Source organism: Aedes albopictus, chromosome 3 (genome assembly GCF_035046485.1).
Source record: "Aedes albopictus strain Foshan chromosome 3, AalbF5, whole genome shotgun sequence".
NCBI classification, from domain to species: domain Eukaryota; kingdom Metazoa; phylum Arthropoda; class Insecta; order Diptera; family Culicidae; genus Aedes; species Aedes albopictus.
In genome coordinates this window covers 364,502,003-364,524,054 of record NC_085138.1, presented here as the reverse complement: position 1 = coordinate 364,524,054, position 22,052 = coordinate 364,502,003, and the positions used below count along the sequence as shown (strand labels likewise).

The 22,052-nt window shown below is 43.6% G+C and overlaps 1 protein-coding gene across 3 annotated transcripts in view; it reads right to left on the bottom strand.

Moving 5' to 3' along the window:
* The window catches only part of LOC109397006 (paired box protein Pax-6-like), a 205,442-nt gene that overhangs the window by 55,853 nt on the left and 127,537 nt on the right, over positions 1 to 22,052 (bottom strand). For all 3 annotated transcript variants that reach the window (XM_062855493.1, XM_062855492.1, XM_029865914.2), the window contains exon 3: positions 1,804 to 1,944. In XM_062855493.1, coding sequence (XP_062711477.1) covers positions 1,804 to 1,944 — 141 coding nt within the window. The remainder of the gene's footprint in view (positions 1 to 1,803; positions 1,945 to 22,052) is intronic.

Genomic DNA, 22,052 nt, shown 5'->3' with positions numbered 1-22,052 from the left:
AGAATTTCTGTGGAAGTTCTTGGAGAATTTCTGTGGAAATTCTTGAAGAATTTCTGTGGAAATTCTTGGAGAATTTCTGTGGAAATTCTTGGAGAATTTCTGTGGAAATTCTTGGAGAATTTCTTTGGTAATTCTTGGAGAGTTTCCTTTGAAAATCCCGGAGAATATCCTTGGAAATTTTTGGAAAATTTCCTTGGAATGTTTTTGAAAATTTTCTTGGAAATTCTTGGAGAATTTCCTTGACTATTCTTGGAGAATTTCCTTGGAAATTCTTGGAGAATTGTCTTGGAAATTCTCGGAGAATTTCTGTGGAAATTCTTGGTGGATTTCTGTGGAAATTCTTGGAGAATTTCTGTGGAAATTCTTGGAGAATTTCTGTGGAAATTACTGGAGCATATATTTGGAAATTCTTGGAGCATTTCTGTGGAATTATTTTTATTATTATTTCTTTATTATAGAGATTTTCAACCCTAGGCAATCTGTGGAAATTCTTGGAGAATTTCTGTGGAAGTTCTTGGAGAATTTCTGTGGAAATTCTTGAAGAATTTCTGTGGAAATTCTTGGAGAATTTCTGTGGAAATTCTTGGAGAATTTCTGTGGAAATTCTTGGAGAATTTCTGTGGAAATTCTTGGAGAATTTCTTTGGTAATTCTTGGAGAGTTTCCTTTGAAAATCCCGGAGAATATCCTTGGAAATTTTTGGAAAATTTCCTTGGAATGTTTTTGAAAATTTTCTTGGAAATTCTTGGAGAATTTCCTTGACTATTCTTGGAGAATTTCCTTGGAAATTCTTGGAGAATTGTCTTGGAAATTCTCGGAGAATTTCTGTGGAAATTCTTGGTGGATTTCTGTGGAAATTCTTGGAGAATTTCTGTGGAAATTCTTGGAGAATTTCTGTGGAAATTACTGGAGCATATATTTGGAAATTCTTGGAGCGTTTCTGTGGAATTATTTTTATTATTATTTCTTTATTATAGAGATTTTCAACCCTAGGCAATCTGTGGAAATTCTTGGAGAATTTCTGTGGAAGTTCTTGGAGAATTTCTGTGGAAATTCTTGAAGAATTTCTGTGGAAATTCTTGGAGAATTTCTGTGGAAATTCTTGGAGAATTTCTGTGGAAATTCTTGGAGAATTTCTTTGGTAATTCTTGGAGAGTTTCCTTTGAAAATCCCGGAGAATATCCTTGGAAATTTTTGGAAAATTTCCTTGGAATGTTTTTGAAAATTTTCTTGGAAATTCTTGGAGAATTTCCTTGACTATTCTTGGAGAATTTCCTTGGAAATTCTTGGAGAATTTTCTTGGAAATTCTCGGAGAATTTCTGTGGAAATTCTTGGAGAATTTCCTTGGTAATTCTTGGGGAATATCTGGCAAAAAGGAGTGTGGAACTTCCTTGAGAAGTTTCTGAGGAAATCCATTTTTTTATATTTCAATATAAACAAAAATTCAAAATACTTCCTTTATCTGACAACACTGCCTACGCAAGAACCACCAACGGAAGCACCCAGCTTCAGCCGCGGTAATAATGCCAAAGGGACTCAGCAAATTTGCATATCAATCTGTGCGACGACTACGGATCAGCCCTGGTCGGGACCCTACAGCAGTGAGCAGGCGGAACCACCGAGCCAGATCAGCTCGAGATTGATGTACCCACCGCAACTATAGCGCTTTCCGCCGTCGAACGGACAAGAACCTCCGCAGGATTTGATTTTTGATTGATCTCGGTTTTATGAGACTGATGCTCGGAGGACGGAGACTGCCTGTGTGTGTAGTGGAGAGATTTCCCGCCGGTGATAAACTCTTACCTTCCGAGATGAGACGTTCCCGGATTTCCCAGGCGAAGATGGTCGGGTTCTCCCGTTTGTACTGTTCGATTTTGGAGACGACGGCCGGTGTCGCCACTTTCGGCTTGGACCCACCGATCAGACCGGGTGGTCGCAGGGTACCTGTTGGATGGAGAGAAGACATCAGACGATCAGAATCAGAATTGCGAGGTAATTTGCATACAACTGCGGGGTGGGGTGCTCTCGGTGAAACCGAATCTTGATGTTGAGGCGGTTTGATTTGACGCGATTTGGCCATGTTTGCTTAATGTAATTATGGTTCAGTGAGAGGGAGGTTGGCAGAGATCAAGAGCACAAGATGGTTTGATATGACAACAACAATGTTTTTGCAGGGGAGCATGAGAGAGTCTAGACGGAGTGATTGACTTGTGGCGGAAGTCGTTGATTGAAGGTATCGACAATTTCTAGCAGGGAGGTCTGGATCATTTGAACGATTGTAAAAGTTCAAAAGGCCTTAGAGGAAGTTTTGTGAGACTGGAGTATGGGTGTTCAACAACCTCAAGCTCAAGTATTATTATATGTAGAAACCATGACCATCAATTTCATTTGCGTCCACCATTCAAACCATTAACATTCTAATTCGGTTGGACATGTCCAGTCCAATTATGTCAAAACTCTCCGGAAACTATTTCGTCTTCCAAGTCACAACTATTTCCTTCCTTTCCAAAGCCCCTCTTCTAATCTAATTCACACCCTTGAAGAACCTTTTCCAGAGTCTCGAAGTCCGCACCGCAGCCGTTAACCGCAAACCGCACAATCAAAAATTCAAACAAATATTTTACTCCGGCTACAAGGCCGGGCTGGGCAAATGAATTTCGATACCCTCCCTGCCCAGCCGGGGAACTCGACCTAGCTTGACCAAACTGCATTGCCCGAACTGTTCGCTCGGACACAAAACAAATGGAGCCGGGGACAAGCTGTTATTGGGTGTAAATTTTCGTCATATTTCTTCCAACCACTGCTGGCTGGCTGCTGTTGTTGCCGCTGCCGCCGACGCCGCCACTGACACAATGCATATAATTTTGCCTTGCGCACCCCATGTTCAACCGTCCATCTCACCACTCGTTCCAAAGAGACATGAATAAAACATTCGAAACATTGTGTTCGAGTATTCCTTGACGTTGTCCGAGGCTGGCTGGCTGGCTGAATGCAGTTTTCATTCAGCTTTTCTTCGGTCGTCGTTTTCATTCAGTTGAGACGGACTACAGTACGTATGACGATGACGACCACGACTTGGCAAACAAAAGATGTGCATGTTGTACAAATGCTTCTGCTCCGCTACGATCTTGTCCCTTTGGTCTTCAACAGAAGTCAACAGACCAAAAGCAAAGACAGTGGTCTTCAACTGGGAAGCATTTTGAATAAAATTTGTAACAAATGTATAAATGGGAGCTCAATTAGGCATAATTTCTACGAATAAACACGCCAAGATCTTGCCGAATATGCCCAGGTTCAATTTTCGATCAATTGTTATCTTTGTTGTGTGAAGAAAATCTTACTATAAGCTGTGCCAAATTTCTACCTCGTCGGACAAATTACACAAGAGGCTTATAAGCACAAAAAACTAGCACCTTTTCGGATCTTTGCTTGGATATGAAATACGATTTCTTGAGCCTAAGATTGTACATAATTGTGTAGGTACATGTCACTGAGTCCTTGAAAATGCTTAACTTTTGAAGTTTGTATTTCCAATTAATCGTTTTGGATCCTGGAGAAATTCTTAGATATTTATGAAAGTGCTCATTGTAGAGAGATTTTTTGAAGAACTCTCAGCAAGAATTCTCGAAGAAGTGGAGCGGACCAGGTGTGATGGTTAGAACACTTGACTATCACGCCGAGGATCTGGGATCGAATCCTACTCCCGACAAACTCGCAAAATGTGAGTTCTTCCTTCGGAAGGGAAGTAAAGCGTGGGTCCCGAGATGAACTAGCCTAGGGCTAAAAATCTCGTTAATACAGATAAAAAAAAATCTCGAAGAAATTTGTCAGTGGAAAAAAGTCCTACAAAAATACCGAAGGATTCTTACCCTTTGAAGCCGGAGAGTTCATATATGACCCCGGCGATGAAATCAACCATAACAAAAGTGTTCGATGCCCAAGAAGCTGCTGTAGCACTGCAAAACTATTTGGCCTCAAAGATATAAGGCATAATACCGGCAGAATTGTTCGAGAAATTCGTTGGAGATTTGCTGAGAACCTCATCAGGGAATTTCTGAAGGACTTCCCCAGATTTTTGGAGAAATTCTTGGACAAATCGCTGACGAATTTCTGGAGCACTTCTTCGGGAAGCTCCTGAACGACTTTTCGAACGTAGTTTCCGCTGGTTCATTCGACCAAAATTCGGTCTTCCCTTGTTGAGGTCTAAGGCATACCTGCCCTCATTCATCCGGAGAGACATGGTTTTTAACTCCTCACCATCGGTCCCCAACTAACATTTGCAGCATAAGCTTCAGTAAGTTGATTTCTGCAATATTACAGTTGAACTGAAGTAGTCAACAATGATTAAAAAGCAAGCTTAATAAACCATAAGCCAAAACACAGCTGCAATATTTATTTATTTATTTATTTATTTTATTGCATTTATTCGATTACTTAAGACAATTGTCTTTTTTCTAATACCCAGGTCAAGAGAGCTTAAAGTGGTTTCAATGAGTTTCAGGTTGGCATTAATTCTAGAGGGTTCAAAGCCCTTTCAGAAACGTTGTGAGAGATTTATTGGGACTTCGAAAGGATTCAGAAAGTTCCAGGGCTGTACCAAAAACACCCCTAAAATCCCCTGAATCCACCTCAAAACCACTGCAAAGCCCTGAAACACCCGAGAAGCCCCAAAATCCTGCGAAACGCTTCCGAATCCTTAAAAGACCTCTGTAACACGCCTCAATTTTCCTGAGATCATCAGAAACTTCCTGATAACGCCCCTAAGATCCTATCAATCAGCCCTTAAACACCATGGTGCGTCTCTAAATCCTCCTGAAACCCCTAAAACCTCATGAAACGTTCTAGAGACTCTCTGAAACGCCTCTGATTTGTCCGAAAATCCCACTGAAGCCCCCAAATATCTTCCTGAAAACCCCTGAAACACCCTAGATAATTCCTAGAGAGTTCTCCATGAGACCACTATTCAAAGTCCGAAATCTCCTGAAACTCTCCTGAATCTTTCCGAAACACCATCAATCGCCACGGAGACCTCCTTAACCCTCCCTCAATCAATTGACACCCACTGATGGAAACCCCCTGATTGCTCCTGGGCCCTGGAACGTTCTTGGTATTTCAGAACACCCCCACAAGACACTTTGAGATGCCCTGAAACACAAAATTGTTATAGAATAGCTTTTCTTTTTTTTATACAAAGCATACAAAAGCTGCATAGTTTAAATCAGCACAAATTTGCCTTCATAATGCTTTGATTTGCTTTTTGATTTTTTTAAAATATGAAACGAACTCACCTAAAATATCCATCTTTATGCTCACCAGGTGATGAAAACAAAAAAAAAAACTAATAGGGCATGCCTGGTGGAGTACTAGATATGAAGTCATAAGCTGGATGTTTGTATGGTTAGTTGATAAATTCTCCATTTCCGACCAGAAATCATAAAAGCCTTATTTGCCACTGTTTAACGTTCGGTATGAATAAGAGCAGTTTTGAGTAGCAAGCATTGGCGGCTACTACTTATGGTGTAAATAGTAAAGAAGGAATTTCGATGAAATTCCTTAGGAAATTTGGGAGCAGAACGAAATCATTGAAGTACTAGATTTGTAGTAATGAGGTGAATTTGTATGGGGAGAAGATAAATTCTCTGTTTATGCAATGAAATGGCGCAAAAAGCGCGGTTATTGTGATTACTTGTCTAATTTGATGCTGTTTGAGCAAAATTTGGTTAACTATGTTGTTGTTTTCTCCTTTTTATTACAACTTGAACGATCTATCGGAATCCATCCACGATTCTTCCTTGAATTCCCTACTGGATTTTCCTTGGATTTATACCGCAATTTCTTCATCATACTCTCACGCAGTTTCTTATAGAATTCTTCCTGCGGTTTCTCCTTGAATTTGTAGGGTACTTGGAGTTTCTTTCTAGAGAGGAGATTTTCACAAGTTCCATCCAATGGTTTTCCCCAATGTGCTTCCAGAGTTCTTTCTAGGACTTCTGAGAATTGTTCCTGGGACTTCTATCAAATTTTTAGCGGGGTTCCAGCAAAAACACTTTCTTGAATTTCATCCAGATGTTTTCGGGGGATTCCGTCCGGAGACACTAAGAAAATTCTTCCGAAGCTCCGTCGAGAACTCTTCTTTGTGCTTTTCCAGGAAAACTTCCCAACAGTTTCTACCGGGATTTTCACGATACTCCTGTGGAACTTCTTCCAGAGAATTCTCCCAAAGAATTTTCCGAGTTTTGGAGGGAATAAGCAAACGGGCGAGTAATGGGGTCTTTAGAGGAAACATTGAAGGGTTTCAGAGATGATTGCATGGGTTTCGGAGCGATGAGGGGCTGGGGGTTTCTGATGGTTTGAAAAGCTTTTGGGTGGATTCCATGAAAATTTAAGGGCGTTTCATAAGGTTTCAGTGGGCTCAGAGGGTTCTATCGCAGTTTCAAAGAAGTTCTAGGAGAATTTCAAGATTAAAACCTCGTCTGAGAAAATTTCAGGGATGTTGACATGCTTTCAGAGGGTTTCAGGGGATTGTCAGGGACCTTTTCGATGATCTCAGGATCATCCACAACGATCACGATCAACGAACAAATCTGACTATACATGTCAATGGTTGCTCCTCCGTGATTGATCTGAGCTGGTACCAATTGCACTGAGACCCAAATGAATAAGGGCTGGGACACTCCACTTATTCTCAAAGTGCAATTTAAGCAGCTCATGCATTTTGGATCAATAACGGCGCCGGCCACGTCCTTATAGTCAGTTGGGAAGGGAAAGGAATGTTAGAGTGTGCTGGTTGTTGCTACTAAAGACCGAGATCACCTCTGCATCCCCACAACCAGCACGGACTGGGGTATTTGTTAGACGGAAAGGATGGGAGATCTGGGAGTCTCCGTTGGGTGATGCGATCCATGGATAGGAAGTTATTTATAGTGTTCGTAAGGTGATAGATTGTGTGGTGAATAAGGTGAATAAGGTCAAGCGGCACAGCACGCTTTGGTTGCATAACTTGTAGGCGTTATATATACTGTGCTGTGAGTGGAAGTTCTAAGGGAGGGAAACGACTTTTATTTCAAATTGTTTCTGGTTCTAGCGATGGCTTTGAACATATGAATATACATGAGTTGTATATGTAGAGGGGTCTCCAGTTAGTCTAGTGGTTAAGGCCACGGATCGCCAATCCGGAGACGGCGGGTTCGATTCCCGTTCCGGTCGGGAAAATTTTCTCGACTCCCTGGGCATAGTGTATCATTGTACTTGCCTCACAATATACAATTTCATGCAATGGCAGGCAAAGAAAGCCCTTCAATTAATAACTGTGGAAGTGCTCAAAGAACACTAAGTTGAAGCGAGGCAGACCAAGTTCCAGTTGGGACGTAGAGCCATAAAGAAGAAGAAGATATGTAGAGAGAGAGAGAAAGTGGATAGAAAGATACAAAGTAGGATGAAATGGATGGGCCAGGGATTGTGCCCATGACCTTCTGCATACGAATCAGAAGCGGTAGCCACTAGACCACCAAGCCCGTCTTTTTCGATGATCTCAGGATCATCCAGAAGATTTTCAGGGACATTTCAGGGGTTTAGAGGGGTTCCAGGGGCTTAGAGAGTCTCAGGGTTAGTTTCAAGAAGTGTTTCAAGAGTGTTTCAGTGACCTCAGGTGGTTCCAGGGGCATTTTAGGAAGTCTCAGGGATGTTTTGTGGGTTCTCAGGTGCGTAACAGAGAGTCTCAAGAAGTTAAAAAGGGTTTCATATGCTTTTCATTCAGGGTGATTTCAGGTTACAGAGGCGTCTAAGGTGGATCAGGGGCTTGGGATTTCAGGGGGTTTCCAGGGGTTTTAGGGAAGCTTCAGAGGATTCCGACGGGTTTAATGGGTTCTCAGAGACGTTTCAAGAAGTCTCAGGTAGATTCTGGGACATTTCAGGAGTTTCCTGGGGTTCAGGGGATCGCAGGTGAGTTTTTTTTATCGTTTAGAGAGTGCCATTGGTGTTTCAGCGTTTTAGAGAGTTTCTGGTATGTGTGAATTGCTAAGGAATGCTCCTTAAGCCTATTTAAATGCGTTTGAAGTGGTTTCAAACCATGAAATGCCCCTTGAATGCTTCTGAAGCGCACTAAAAAATCGTTGAAATTTTGATTCAAATCCTCTCCTATGGAGTCCCCAAAAATACCACAGAATCCGTTTTTTACTCTCCTGAAACCCTTAAACCACTTTGGCACCATCTCAAACCCCCAAGGACAAAATACTTTCTCGAGAACTAAGTTCTCCTATTAAAAGTACTAGCATAATTAATGCGCACAAAACCCATGTTTTACGCTCTGTTTTAATTTATGCACTCCTGGATCATGACATAAAAAGAGGTTCCAGTGTATTCTGAGCAAAACTCGTGGAAAATCAGGTCAAGAACTGTCGAAGTATTTATTAAAGAAATCCTAAAACGGACAAAAAAAATACCGGGCAATTTTTGGTAGGGATTCTGAGAAGAACACTGGTAGTAATCTTGGAAAATATTGGAGAGTCATTTCAGAAGGATCACAGCCAGGAGTACTGGGAACAACTACGAGGAAAAGCCTAAAAAACACAGAGAGAAATCGCGGGAAAAACTCCAGGAGATCCATAGTTCATATAAAAATCACAAACGAATGGAACTATCGATGAACCCTGGTATAAATCATGGAAGAAACTCCAGGATTGGTTCTGAAAAACTCTGAGATACATCATAAGAACAACATTGGAAGGAATATTATAAGATAAATTGCAGAAGACACTCCGAAGGAAATTTTAAGTGGAGCTTCAACCTTTAATAAATATCTCAGGGGAAACTCTGGACAAACGCACACGATAATTTCTTGAAGAAGTTTTTGGAGGAACTCTGGGAGAAAACCCATGTACATAGTTTAAACTTCTAAAAATCATTGAAATCCTAGGAATAACTCCTACAAATTGTATGAGAAATCGTTCGAAAATCTCTGGGAGAAGCACTCCCAGCACGAAGCACGTGAAGCACTCTTGAAAACATCCCTGCAGGAATATCAGGAAAAAATACGGAAAATAATTCAAAAGGTATCCCTGGGAGCAACGCCTGAGAAAAACCCTGCAAGAAACTCCTGTAGAAATCCCGAGATAAAACCTCGGAAAAAGCCCTAGAATATATATTTTTTTAGAAGACGCAGAAGGAACTCTAGCAGAAAAGGGGTCTATATCTATGAAAGAAATCCTGCAAGATCCCTGTGAAAAACTTCAGGCGAGGTCGTCGGTATTCAGGAATCACGGAGGAATTCCATCAGGAACCAGAACTAGAGCGACATCTTGAGCACTCACGTTCTTAAACAAGGAGGTTTTAACCACTCCCACGGAGTCCAAAACAAGAAACCTGAGGTATTGACGTGACCTGAGGAATCAGCTACTGCCATCCAGTGCTTGAAAATTGAAGCGTTTTTCCTTAAAAGAAGCAAAATTGGCTTCTTTTTGACCAGCGCTTTTCAACCCAGAGCCTTGCCTACCCGAGCAAAGGAAAAAAAACTCAGTAAAAGCATATGGGTCATTCCATATGACGTGACCGGGAAAAAATGGAAACGTGTTATCGATCATTACGGATGTTTCAACATTCCATTAAAACGACTGCTTCTGATACTTCTGATACTGAAGTATTAGCCCACTTGAAGGGCCATGATACATATGTGGCACCGTATCCCATGGAGTTTACCCTTCCGCAACAATATCCGTGTTCCCTTGACACCTAGGCCTGAGAGGTAGAAGAGCAGTCTACCTCTTTCTTAGGTGGTAATAACCTGGCCAGGACAGCATTCGACTGTTGGAGGATTGCGTTAACCTTGTCTAGGAGCCAGATATTAGTCTCAAATACGTGTGCTTTGGTTCGGACGGGATGAAGAGAGTTGAGGGCATATTCGTGACCCACTCCTGAGTACTCCAAAGGCGTATGTTTTTCATCAGCGCCATATACAGAATCAGATTATTTGTTTGTTCCCTACACCTCCTCGAACGCAATGGCAGCTACTTCACTGCCACGAGCATAGAAAATTGCCTAACAGAAGCCTCGGCACACCACTTGAATGTCTCCGATATCACCAAAACAGGAACAACATACTAGAAATGATTCGTACCAAGGTCTTTTCAACGCCGTTATCGCCTCACGGGTGTAAGCGTTGGCATGCCCACCCAATGATCAAGTTTGCATCGCGGAAGAAAAAAAAACGATATTAACAGTCATGCAGGGATGGGAACACTCACTTGCTATTTTCTCAGCTCAGAAGCGTGCAATCAGGCAACGATGCATGGACGACTTTTGCCTTATAATTTGGTCTACAACTTTGTCGAGTAGAGTAGGGGTCGCACACGAATCCCAAAGTCGTGACAGAGCTGTGAAAGCGACTCTCCACGAGGTGAGTGTAATTTACATTCACCTCGTGGAGAGTTGCCTCCGCAACTCCCTCACGACTTCGGTATGCGTGTGCGCCCCCTACACTATTCGGCAAACTTTTAGGCAAAACCACAAGGCAAAAGTCGTTCATACATCGTTTTTTGATTGCACGCTTCTGACCTGAGAAAACTGCAAGTGAGTGTAACTCTTCGCAAGTGAGTGTTCCCATCCTTGCAGTCATGTTCCAATGATTTTTCAACACTTAACGATAACTGACACATAATCACTGATAAACGCTAGTGCTAGTCGTGATTGTCTAACACCACTAATAAACATAGCCTCCTTTATCGTTTGGTACACCAGGACCGTTACCACATTCTGGTTGAAGGACAATAAGTCTTCGACGACGTCGACGGATTATCTTTACGATAACATCAGCCCTGAACAGCATCTACCTACAGGGTACTGGTTAAACTGCACCAAAAACTTTTCGCTACTGACGATGTACGGTACCGACGGCAGTCTTGATTTCGTAATGCGGCTGAAGCAACTCTTCGTTGCTCGATGAGGGCGTCCAGGTATTGTCAACAGCCACAGCAACCTTCAGAACGGAGTCATTGCGTTTGTCAGAGCGATTGCTACGAGAAGAAGTGTAGAGAAATTTGGGAGCATAGGAACAAAACGCAAGCGGTAATGCTGCGGTGACAATATGAGTTGAGAACCCCTGCTGACGCCGAGAAGTGTGCCAAGCAGAGTCAAAAGGCAAATAAACCGAGTGTTTATGTTTAATTTAGGGAATTAATGTTGCACGTAAATATTTATGCCCGATGCATAAATTTGCGACCCCGACTCCGGTACACCAGCAAGGTTAATTGCACGGAAAAATATCTATATTAAATGCACCCTCTTTGATGAATCGTTCCGGCGCACAGCGGTAAAGATGAAGCTAAACTTTCTTTCGAAACTGATCGTTTGATGGATAAGATCCCGACGGAGAGATAGCGAGCGGTAACGTGTTTCCATTTGCATATCTCTTCGACGGAAGTGTAAACATTGCATTTTCGGCTGCATTTTCCGTGAGGAAGCGATCCCAATCGGGCGCCCCTAGTAAATGACCCACAATTAGTGCTCTGCTAATTACACAGATCATCACTGTCCGTCGCGTCGGGTCGGTGGAATTCCCAGCGCATGTCTGTTCAGAGACCTCACGGGTTACAAGAATAAAGCTAATAAAACACTTACGGTGTTACAATTCGGACGCGGATCATAAATACTCACACCTTTGGCGGGACGTGCTCGGCAAAGTGCTACAATAAGCATAAAGGAAATACGAAACGGAACGAGACGGATTTTCGTGACCGGTAATTTTCGGTGAGCTTGGAGGATGTTCGGTCCCGAAATGGCCGGCTGGATTAATGGGAAGTCTGATTTTTTTTTTGGTTCGTTGGGGACGACAAAAATGCTAATCGTGCTTCCGTCGTTGTTGCTAGAATAGGTAGAGCAAACAATTGCCAAAAATCGTACGGAAGGTGCTGTACTCCTTTTTGGAAACATAGTTGCGACAATTTATCGTACAATAAAAGTAACCTGCTCATGAAATGAGACACCCAAGTTTGGGATGGTGATTTGCAACGTGTCATGAACAGTTCGTATGAATCATTGCATAGAAGTCAATTTTGAATAGGTTTTTGTATTATATGCGTATCTATTTTGGTTCAATGATTTTGGTTCATCACAAAATCTGATCACATTGTATTGACTAATTGAAGCTATACACACTATTTGCAAATCGCCGGTTCCACTGAAATCAGTGCAAAACGGCAAAAACAGATGAGTAACGAATCCACAGCAGCACGAAGAGAGAAATATTGCTGAGAAGCAGGAAAGCATGGATCGGAATGATATGAGGAGGTGTTATGCGATTGTCAATGGGGCGCGGTACAAGACTGCGCCATGTTGAAAGCAAGTTATGAAAATGCTGAAACATCCAATATTGTAAATTAAACCAAAATTTCATAAATTTGCATGGTCTCAAGCTTTTTTTCTGGTTTATACATTTTCAACGTTAAACCTAAGCAAACCACCACTGAATGCAGCACCCTTCTCCCAAAACCCCTCCCCAGTTTCGGGTTTTGTTTGTTTTCCGATTCACCACACACTTTAAGCGGCGCGAAACATGTCATCATCCACTTTTTTGATGATATACATTTTGGCCGCAAATCGCACCCCAACCCCAGTCGACCAACCCATGCAGTATCAGTCCCCGTCGCGAAATTAGCATATTCCACCGTCTTTACCGACAGTAAGCAAAAAACCGAACCGGCTGCATCTTGTCGGTTGCATCGAGCTGACGCGAGTTGCACCTGAAAACAGGCGAATAAAATCGATTCGATCGGTAATGAATACCTTCCTTTTTCGCTTTGCACTCAAGTGAAGTCAGTCGTCCGTCGCAGCAGCGGTGGATTCGATTGCGATCAAACTCACAAAATCCCGAAGAAAAAAATGCCGGACACGGAGCGCGATCCAGGTGCGCTCCGGCTGGTCCGCTTCGTCATCGTCCTCATAATTTGCTTCATTGTATTGGAAGTATGCAGGTACCTAATTTTGCGCTGAGAAGCCAGTTGAGCCGTCGTGACTCTTTTTATTGGCATCGTTTATGCCAGGAGTTGTGCCGAGGCAAGTTTTTCGGCCAGTTCCTCCCACTTTTTCGCTTGTTTGGATAACGCGTACAAGTAGCTGCATAATTGTACGTAATTTTGGTTTAATTTTGCAGGATGTATGCGAGAGCTGGGCTAATAAATTGCTTTGTAATTGGGTCCACCCGAGCGATGGATCGACCCGATAAAGATGGTGTCGAGGAAAATGGTGAGAAAGCATGTGTTGATCCGGGGCTATCAATTTCGGTTGACGAGGGAAGGTGCGACAATTGCTACTTTGTATGGTAATATATTCACACTTGATAAGATGATATGATCTATTTGAAAGGAGGAAAATTTATGGATTTGTCTTGGCAAAGGGAGAAAATCCAGATGAGCCATTTTACCTCAAATCGTTACTGCCCAAGTAACAATCAGCTTGCCTTGAAGGTTTATTCATGTTTTATCCTGGTTTTATACGAGCATGTCAAAAAGGTAGTTGTTCTAAATTAGTTTTATGTGGTAGTTTTTTACTTTGAACCTTTGGCGTTCCATAAAACTATCATATAACTTCTGCTATAAACATCTTCAATTAAAGACTTGCAGGTAGACATGAATTGGTTTTATCACTTATTATAATACCATTTCAATAAAACTTGCATTTGCGGTTGTTGTCGGAGAGATTTTTTTGTAAACAAATACACAAAACTGTGAGGCAATGCATAAAACCAACAAAAGATTTCGTGGCCGTAACATAAACCAAAAAAATGCTGTGATAAAACCGCTAGTTCTATCATGAGCTCAGTTATGACTACCTCAGGAGGGTTAGCCCTATTGGAGGAATCATCAGGAACACAGAGTTTTATCAGAAAAATATGTCGCCTAGCCGGGATAATTCATGTAAATCTAAATACAGAAAAAATATTACTCAATTTTATGATTTCACGTACAGCTTAAGATCAAATTAAACCATACAACACGTTTCCGTCATTTTATTTTGTCAGAAAAATTACATAATGTCTTTTAAACTCCGCTGTGTTGAAAAAACCTTTTTTGCACCCAATTCCACCGAGTAAATTAAATGCATTTAACTTCCAAATTATGCATAGTTTGTGTGGCGCACTTAGTTTTTGTCATTATCACAGTCACATTCACGACAAATTTTCCGTGGCATGTCTCCTGACACGTATTAAATAGGAAAACAAATCTGAATTCCATATCTGCATCTTTCCAATTGATGGCTGGATAAACAACCAAGCATAATTTATTCTGACGATCGAACATTGAGAGTGAAAAATAATCAAAACAATTATTTGACAAGTCAGAAGATGGTTTTATTTAGAAGATTGATAAAACTATGATACAACCCGAAATCCTAAGCCGGTTTGCATACGAAGTCCTATAGACCCTAATAAGATTGGGCCAACTAGCCAGAACGTGGGCTTATTGAGGCATACAAGAACTCGAGAGCATTTTCAAGTCGGCATCAATGGTTTTATGTTTAGGATTTTTGAATCGCTAAAAAACTTTGATAAAATTAAAATTGTTACTTGGGTGATAATACATACCAGAAAAAAATCTGAGGAAACTTTATTTCATGTAGTCACGTCTATTACAGGTTTAAAAAGACATGTGGTAAGAAAAATTAACGTGCTCACCAAACTATACCTTACCTTACCGTTTAGCCTAAGGCATGAGTGTCCTCAGCTGTACGTAGGAGTTGTCTTCATTCGACTCGGTCCGTGGCTATGCGTCTCCAGTTCCGCACTCGGCGAAGGGTTCGTAAATCGCCCTCCACTTGATTGACCCATCTAGCTCGCTATGCACCACTTATACCGGTTGGATGGCACTCGAGACCGATTTCAGACGGGTTGCTATCCGACATCCTGATGACGTGACCCGCCCACCGTAGCCTCCCGATTTTCGCGGCATGAAGATGGTTGGTTCTTCCAGCAGCAGTATGCAACATCTTCTGTTCGAAAACTTCAAGGGCGCGTTGGTTCTCTGCACGTAGAGTTGATGTTTCGTGCCCTTAAAGGACTACCAATCTAATAAGGGTTTTGTAGATAGTTAACTTCGGGTGACGGCGAGTTTTGTTCAATCGTAGAGTTCTGCGGAGTCCAAAGTAAGCTCGATTTCCTGCCTCAATGCGTCTCTGAATTTCTTTGTTTATGTCGTTGTCGGTGGTCACCAGTGCAGTGAGCACAAGTACACTAATTCTTCAACCGCCTCGATTTCATCATTGTCGATAGTAATTCAGAGTGGCGGGCGCGGTGATTCTTCCCTGGAGCCCTTTTGCCATTACATAAGTGACCCGATTTTGTCAGCTTCTTTCCGGAACACATTTTTTGTTCCCCTCAAAAATTTAAACAGATATTCAAACATTTTATCCCGCTATGTTCTGCCTTTCAGCAGTAGTTTGATGATGATCTTAAATGGATTGGCCAATATTTAACCGTCAGATAATGAGAGCAAAAAGTTCGTCGCAAAATAGGTCTGACAAAATCGTCGTTATTGACTAATCCTGGGACAATTCTTTAGTCGGATGTACGTTTGCACCATCGTCTCAAATTTACGCGCTATAATATCAATATCATCTAAGAAACCAAGCAGCTGAACGGACTTCATGAAAATCGTTCCACTCGCGTTTAACCCCGCTCTCCTAATTACACCCTCTAAAGCAATGTTTAACAGCAAGTACAAAAGACCATCACCTTGCCATAACCCTCTGCGAGATTCGAAGGGACTCGAGAGTGTCCCTGATACTCGAACTACGCACATCACTCGATCCATCGTCGCCTTGATCAACCGTGTCAGTTTATCCGGGAATCCGTATTCGTGCATAATCTGCCAAAGCTGTTCTCGATCGATTGTATCATACGCCGATTTGAAATCGATGAACAAGCGATGTGTGGACACGTTGTATTCGCGGCATTTCTGCAACACCTGGCGGTTAGCAAACTTCTGGTCCGTTGAAGCGCGTTCACCCATAAATCCAGCCTGATATTGCCCCACGAACTCTCTTGCAATCGGTGATAGTCGGCGGCATAAAATTTGAGAGTGTATCTTGTATGCAGCGCTCAGTAGTGTAATCGCGCGGTAGTTCCCGCAATCCAATTTATCGTCCTTTTTGTAGATGGGACACACGATACCTCCCATCCATTCCTCCGGTAATACTTCCTCCTCCCAAATCTTGGTAATGACCCAGTGTAGTGCTCTCACCAGTGCTTCTCCACCGTATTTTAGAAGCTTGCTTGGCTTTGTTATTTTTCAACCGGCCAACCTCCTCCTCAATCTCTTGGAGGTCAGGGGCCGGAAGTCTTTCGTCCTGTGCACATACTCCTAGATCTGTTACCACGCCACCTTCGGTACTTGCAACGTCGCCATTGAGGTGCTCATCGTAATGCTGCCGCCACCTGTCGACCACCTCACGCTCGCTCGTGAGAATATTCCCGTGATTATCTCGGCACATGTCGGCTTGTGACACAAAGCCTCTGCGCGAGGGGTTCAGCTTTTCGTAGAACTTTCGTGTGTCCTAAGCGCGGTACAGCTCTTCCATCGCTTCGCGATCTCGTTCTTCCTGCTGGCGCTTTTTCATCCGGAAGACTGAGTTCTGCCTGTTCCGCGTCTGTTTGTAACGTGCCTCATTCGCTCTCGTACGGTGTTGCAGTATTCTCGCCCATGCTGCATTCTTCTCGTTTTTCAACTGTTCACATTCGCCGTCGTACCAGTCGTTTCTGTGATTCGGAGTCGCGAAGCCTAGTGCTGTAGCCGAGGTACTGCCTATGGCGGATCGAATGTCTCTCCAGCCATCGTCAAGTGTAGCTGCGCCAAGCTGCTCTTCCGTTGGTAGGGCCACTGCTAACTGCTGCGCGTAGTCTTGAGCCACTTCTACGTTACGCAGCTGCTCGATGTTGATCCGCGGCGTTCGACTTCAACGCGTGGTGATAACTGTCGAAAGTTTTCAGCGCATGCATACAGCGACTAAGTAGTGATCCGAATCTATATTCGCACTGCGGTATGTGCGGACATTGGTTATATCCGAGAAGAACTTACCGTCGATTAGAACGTGGTCGATTTGATTTTCTGTTTGTTGGTCGGGTGACCTCCTGGTGGCTTTGTGGATATCTTTGCGGGGGAAGAAGGTGCTTCAGACTACCATACCACGGGAGGCTGCAAAGTTTACGCATCGCTGGCCGTTATCATTCGATACGGCGTGCAGGCTGTTTCGCCCGATTACCGGTCTGTACATTTCCTCCCTTCCTACCTGCGCGTTCATGACGCCGACAACGATTTTCACGTCACGCGGCGAGCAACCATCGTATGTTTGCTCTAACTGCGCGTAGAACGGGTCTCCCTTGCACATCCTTGCGTTGATCGGCTGCCATCCGATCACACGTTGTCGCATCTTGCCCAACACTATAAATCCTGTTCCCAGTTCATTGGTGGTGCCACAGCTTTGGTAGAAGGTAGCCGCTCGATGCCCGCTTTTCCACACTTTCTGTCCAGTCCAGCAAAGTTCCAGCAACACCACAATGTCGAAGTTGCAGGGATGTAGTTCGTCGTAGATTATCCTGCCACATCCTGCGAAACCTAGTGACTTGCAATTCCATGTTCCAAGTTTCCAATCGTAGTCCTTATTTCGTCGCGTGGGTCTTTGCCGATTGTATCGAGTCGTATTTTCTCCTATGTTATTCGCAATGGGGATTTTTACGGGTGGCTTATTGGGCCTACGCCAACACTCCTGTTTCGCCGGAGGGCCATCGTGCCAGTTCTGTTTAACGTCCCAACCAACACCTTGGATCTAGCTGGGCATGATGCAGCGTTTCTTACTCAGCCGCTGGATGCCTTGGTGAACAAACGCTCGAATAGTACCTCCTCAATCTAGCTGAAGTCAGAAGGACAACAGTGCCCAGGCTGCACTACCAGCTAAGCACACAACTCTTAGCTGGCGGTCTTTGTCATCGCTTGGCCCGTGGAAGCATGAGGTAGGAACTTGTGAGGACCAGAGCTATGTTGGACGTACTCTTTATCGACTCACCGTTTTGCAGCCCAAACGATCGCTGATCCTCCTCGTTAATTTCTCTCAAATCTCCTTCCCTCTTCTGTCTTCTTCCGACTTCGGATGGAAGGCGATTGAACTGTCGGACTCTTGTAGCATGTAGTGGCTCTTCGGGAAATCGTGAAACTCCTGATTAGACACCAGGCTGCAGGAATGATGCGCGACCATTCCACTGGTCACGTTTCCAGGTTCCGTATATGGTCCAACCTAGTTTCGACCTTACTGCTATCGGCTCCTCCGGTCGGCTAGATTGTGACTCCAACGGCCCGTAAAGGGGAATGTCCTTCAGCCCGGTCAGCATTTGTGGAGCTGTATGGTGGACGTCGGTGACCGGTACGTCTTGGAGATGCGCGTATAACCTCACCACATCCAAAATTGCTACCGTGTGCTGCGGAAGCTTCAAGCTCTCTACTGTGTGTGGGCGCTCTTTATTTGGAAACGTTGTTCGGAACCTCTCGCCGAGATGAAGAGACTCACGCACTGCGAGTCTTTCTCGATCCGGGAAAGCACTCTGCCTCAAATCGGGTAAGGTTTTTTTCTCCGTCAGGGATGGACTTGAACTCTCTTCCAAATCGTGCGATTGTACGTAGCCGTCGTGCATTCTGCTTGTCGATTTGGATTCTTTGGAACGGGGGGGTTCTTTGTACATACGCAACGTACGTACGCACGTATGTCGCTAGCATCCTTCACGTTACTTTAAACGCCCTTCACGATCCTTGATAATGTCCGCAGCGTATCCAGTTTGCTCTTCCTGCGATACCATACCCATTCCATCTGGGTGACATCCGGCAACTTCCCCGTCAGCTCCTGAATCAGCATGAGGTTGACCAAGTGCGTCGTAAGACCGGTTACGTCTAGGTGATCAGCTAGTTGCTGAACTACCACTTCGAAGCTAATAAAACTGGCTAGCCGATCTGCTTTCGGTGGCGCTGCGTTGCGAACCTTCGACAACAGCATGTTGAGAAGTCGCTCTAGCCTGCCGCACATCATGTGCAGTGCCTCGATAATGTTTGGGACCTTCGTTGACGTCTCTTAGCTGCTACATCAGCCATTCTTCCAGCCTGCCAGAACACGTTGGCAACTTCCTTGACATGAATTGGCGAGCAGTTATTTGCGCTCTCGCCGATCCTTGCTGCCGTTTCTTCCGTGCATTTTTGTCTTTTCTACTTTTCTGACGAGACTTCTTTTGTCAATTTATCTTCTTCAGAACTCTCCGAACCTTCATCTTCGCTGCTTTCTTCTTCCTCGCATCATCTCCGCTGGAACTTTTTTCTTCTTCGCAACTTTCCACCTCTTCAGCGGACTCATTTTCGTCTTCTTTTTCGGAACTCGCGATTTCCGACTCAACATCTTTCACCACTTTCTTAATCTTCATGGTTCCTTTACTTTCCCGCCACGCCCGATAAAAACAACTCTCTGGCAGACTCGATGGACCTCCAACCGGCTTCATAAACTTTCGGAGTCGAGTGTTTGTGGTACACTCCTCTCGGATCTTCGTCCGCTATCGTTGCATCCGCTTTTCCAGGCTTTTCATTCCTCGACTTTTTCTTCTCGAGTCCTTTCTCCGACTTCGTTTGCTCCGATTCCGCAATTTTCCTTGTTCCGCTTTTCGAGGTTTTTTACTTTACCGCCTCCGAAAGATTACTCCATTTCACTATCGGCCGCTCCTTTATTCCGCATCAGCTTCAACTGCTTTGGATTTTCGCTGCTGGCACATCTCGGACAGCTCCTGCTTCATCTCCAGGCGTTTCCGGTGCAAAATTTTCTTCTTCTTTCACTATTTTCTGCTTCGGCTTTGCTTTTTCCGCTTCGAGCTCTTTCAGCCCCTTTTGGACTTCAGCTGAAACAGCATCTTCACCATCACTTCCGATACACTTATAACAGCACCAAGATTGCACGGCTAGATTCGAACGGTTGAACCTGAAAACGAAGAGAATTCAGATGTTATTCCATTTTCCTACCTGGGTTTCCAATTTACTTCGACGCTGAACCAGGACCGTGCTGGCCGTATCGTGGAATTCCATTGGTGCTTATATTAGGTAAGGTTTTCTTCTCCCGGACGGTCGTAAACATCAACTTTTCCATCACCTCCTGCCGGCAGCGCAATTGACATCGTCCAGTCAGCTTCCGTTCGGTCATGTGTTTATGTTTTAAGATCGCCGGCACTAAGTGTCTACTGGCGAGTCCATAAAATACTTATGTTTGCCAAAATTCTGCACCTTACAACATCAAATGAACGGCTCAGTGGTAGAGTATCTGGATATGAAGCTATTGGTCAAAATATCAAGACTCGCAAATCGCTTTGCTTCCGTTTTTGCCTTTCTCGTACACTAAGTGTACTGGAAAGGCTATATGTTCACTCCAAAAACGACTTTTTGATGGAAGGCTCGGAGGGTCAAGTCACATATACCAATCAACTCAGCTCGACGAATTGAGGTGATGTCTGTGTGTGTGTATGTGTGTGTGTGTATGTGTGTGTGTGTATGTGTGTGTGTGTGTATGTATGTGTACAAATAAACTCACATCACTTTTTAGCAGTAAACCTCAACCGATTTTAATGACCGACGGTTCATTCGACGCAGAATCTGGTCCCATTGTTTCCTATTGAAAATGGTTCGGATCGGTTCAGCCGATCCGGAGTTATGGCCATTTACGTGTTCCGGACCAGTACCCTTGGAAGGGGCCATACATAAAAATGTAACAAACACATACATGCGACACATCAAACTGCGGCATTTTGGATAACCTGATGAACAGTCAGCAAGAAAACAGTCTCAGACCATATCTGAACCGGTAGTGTTCCGGAACCGGTTCCGGGAGTCCCGCCGGAAGTGGCCAAATATAAAAATGAACCAAATCCATGCATGCGATATATCAAAGCGCGACTTTTTTGATAACCCAATGAAAGGTTGGCATAAAAAAAGACTCAGACCATATCTGAACCGGCAGTGTATCGGAACCGGTTTCGCTGGGGACCGGGACATCGCTGGAAGTGGTCATATATAAAAGTGATCCAAACCCATGCATGCGGCACATCAAACTACGGCATTTTCGATAACCTGATGAGCAGTTAGCAAGAAAACAGTCTCAGACCTTATATGAACCGGTATTGTTTCAGAACCGGTTCCGGGTGTTCCGCCGGAAGTGGCCGTATATAAAAGTTGTCAAAACTTTTGCATGCGGCAAATCAAATCACGGCTTTTTCGACAACTTGATGACCGGTTATTGAGGAAGTAGGCTAAGACCACATTATGGACTGTCAGTAGTGCCGAAACTAGTTCCCTCCGAAAGCGGCTAAATATAAATTTGAACCAAACCCATGGCTTTTTTGATAACCTAATAAACTTAAGCAAGCAAATAGGCTCAGACGATTTAAGAGACTATCGGTAGTGTTTCGCAACCGGTTCCGGGCCGGAAGTGACAGCAAACCCATGCATGCGATACCTCAAATCACGGCTTTTTAGGTAACATGATGAACAGTTGCAAGAAAATAGACGCAAGCCCTATCAGTGTGTTACGGAACTGATTACGGGCGTCCCGCCAGAAATGATCAAATGTAAAAGAGAACCAATACATGCGACATATCGATGACTTATTCAGTAACAAGATAAACGGTTAACCAACAAATAATCTCAGACCATATTTGGGAGAACCGGTAGTGTTCCAGAACTGGTGACAAGACGAGTAACGCGTCGGAAGTGGTAAAATATAGAAAGGAACTAAACCATAGCGGCGTTTTTGATAATCTGATGAACGGTCAACAAGAAAATAGTCTCAGGCCACAGTAGTTCGGAATCGGTTGCGGGTGTGATTTGATAGAAGTGAACCAAAACCGTGCATGCGATACATAAAATCGCGTCATTTTCAAAAATTTGCCGAACGCAACGGTTAGCAAGAAAATAGCCTCAAATCACATCAATTTCCGGCTTTTCAGATCACGTGATGAACAGTTGACAAAAACATAGTCTAAGGCCATATTTGAGACA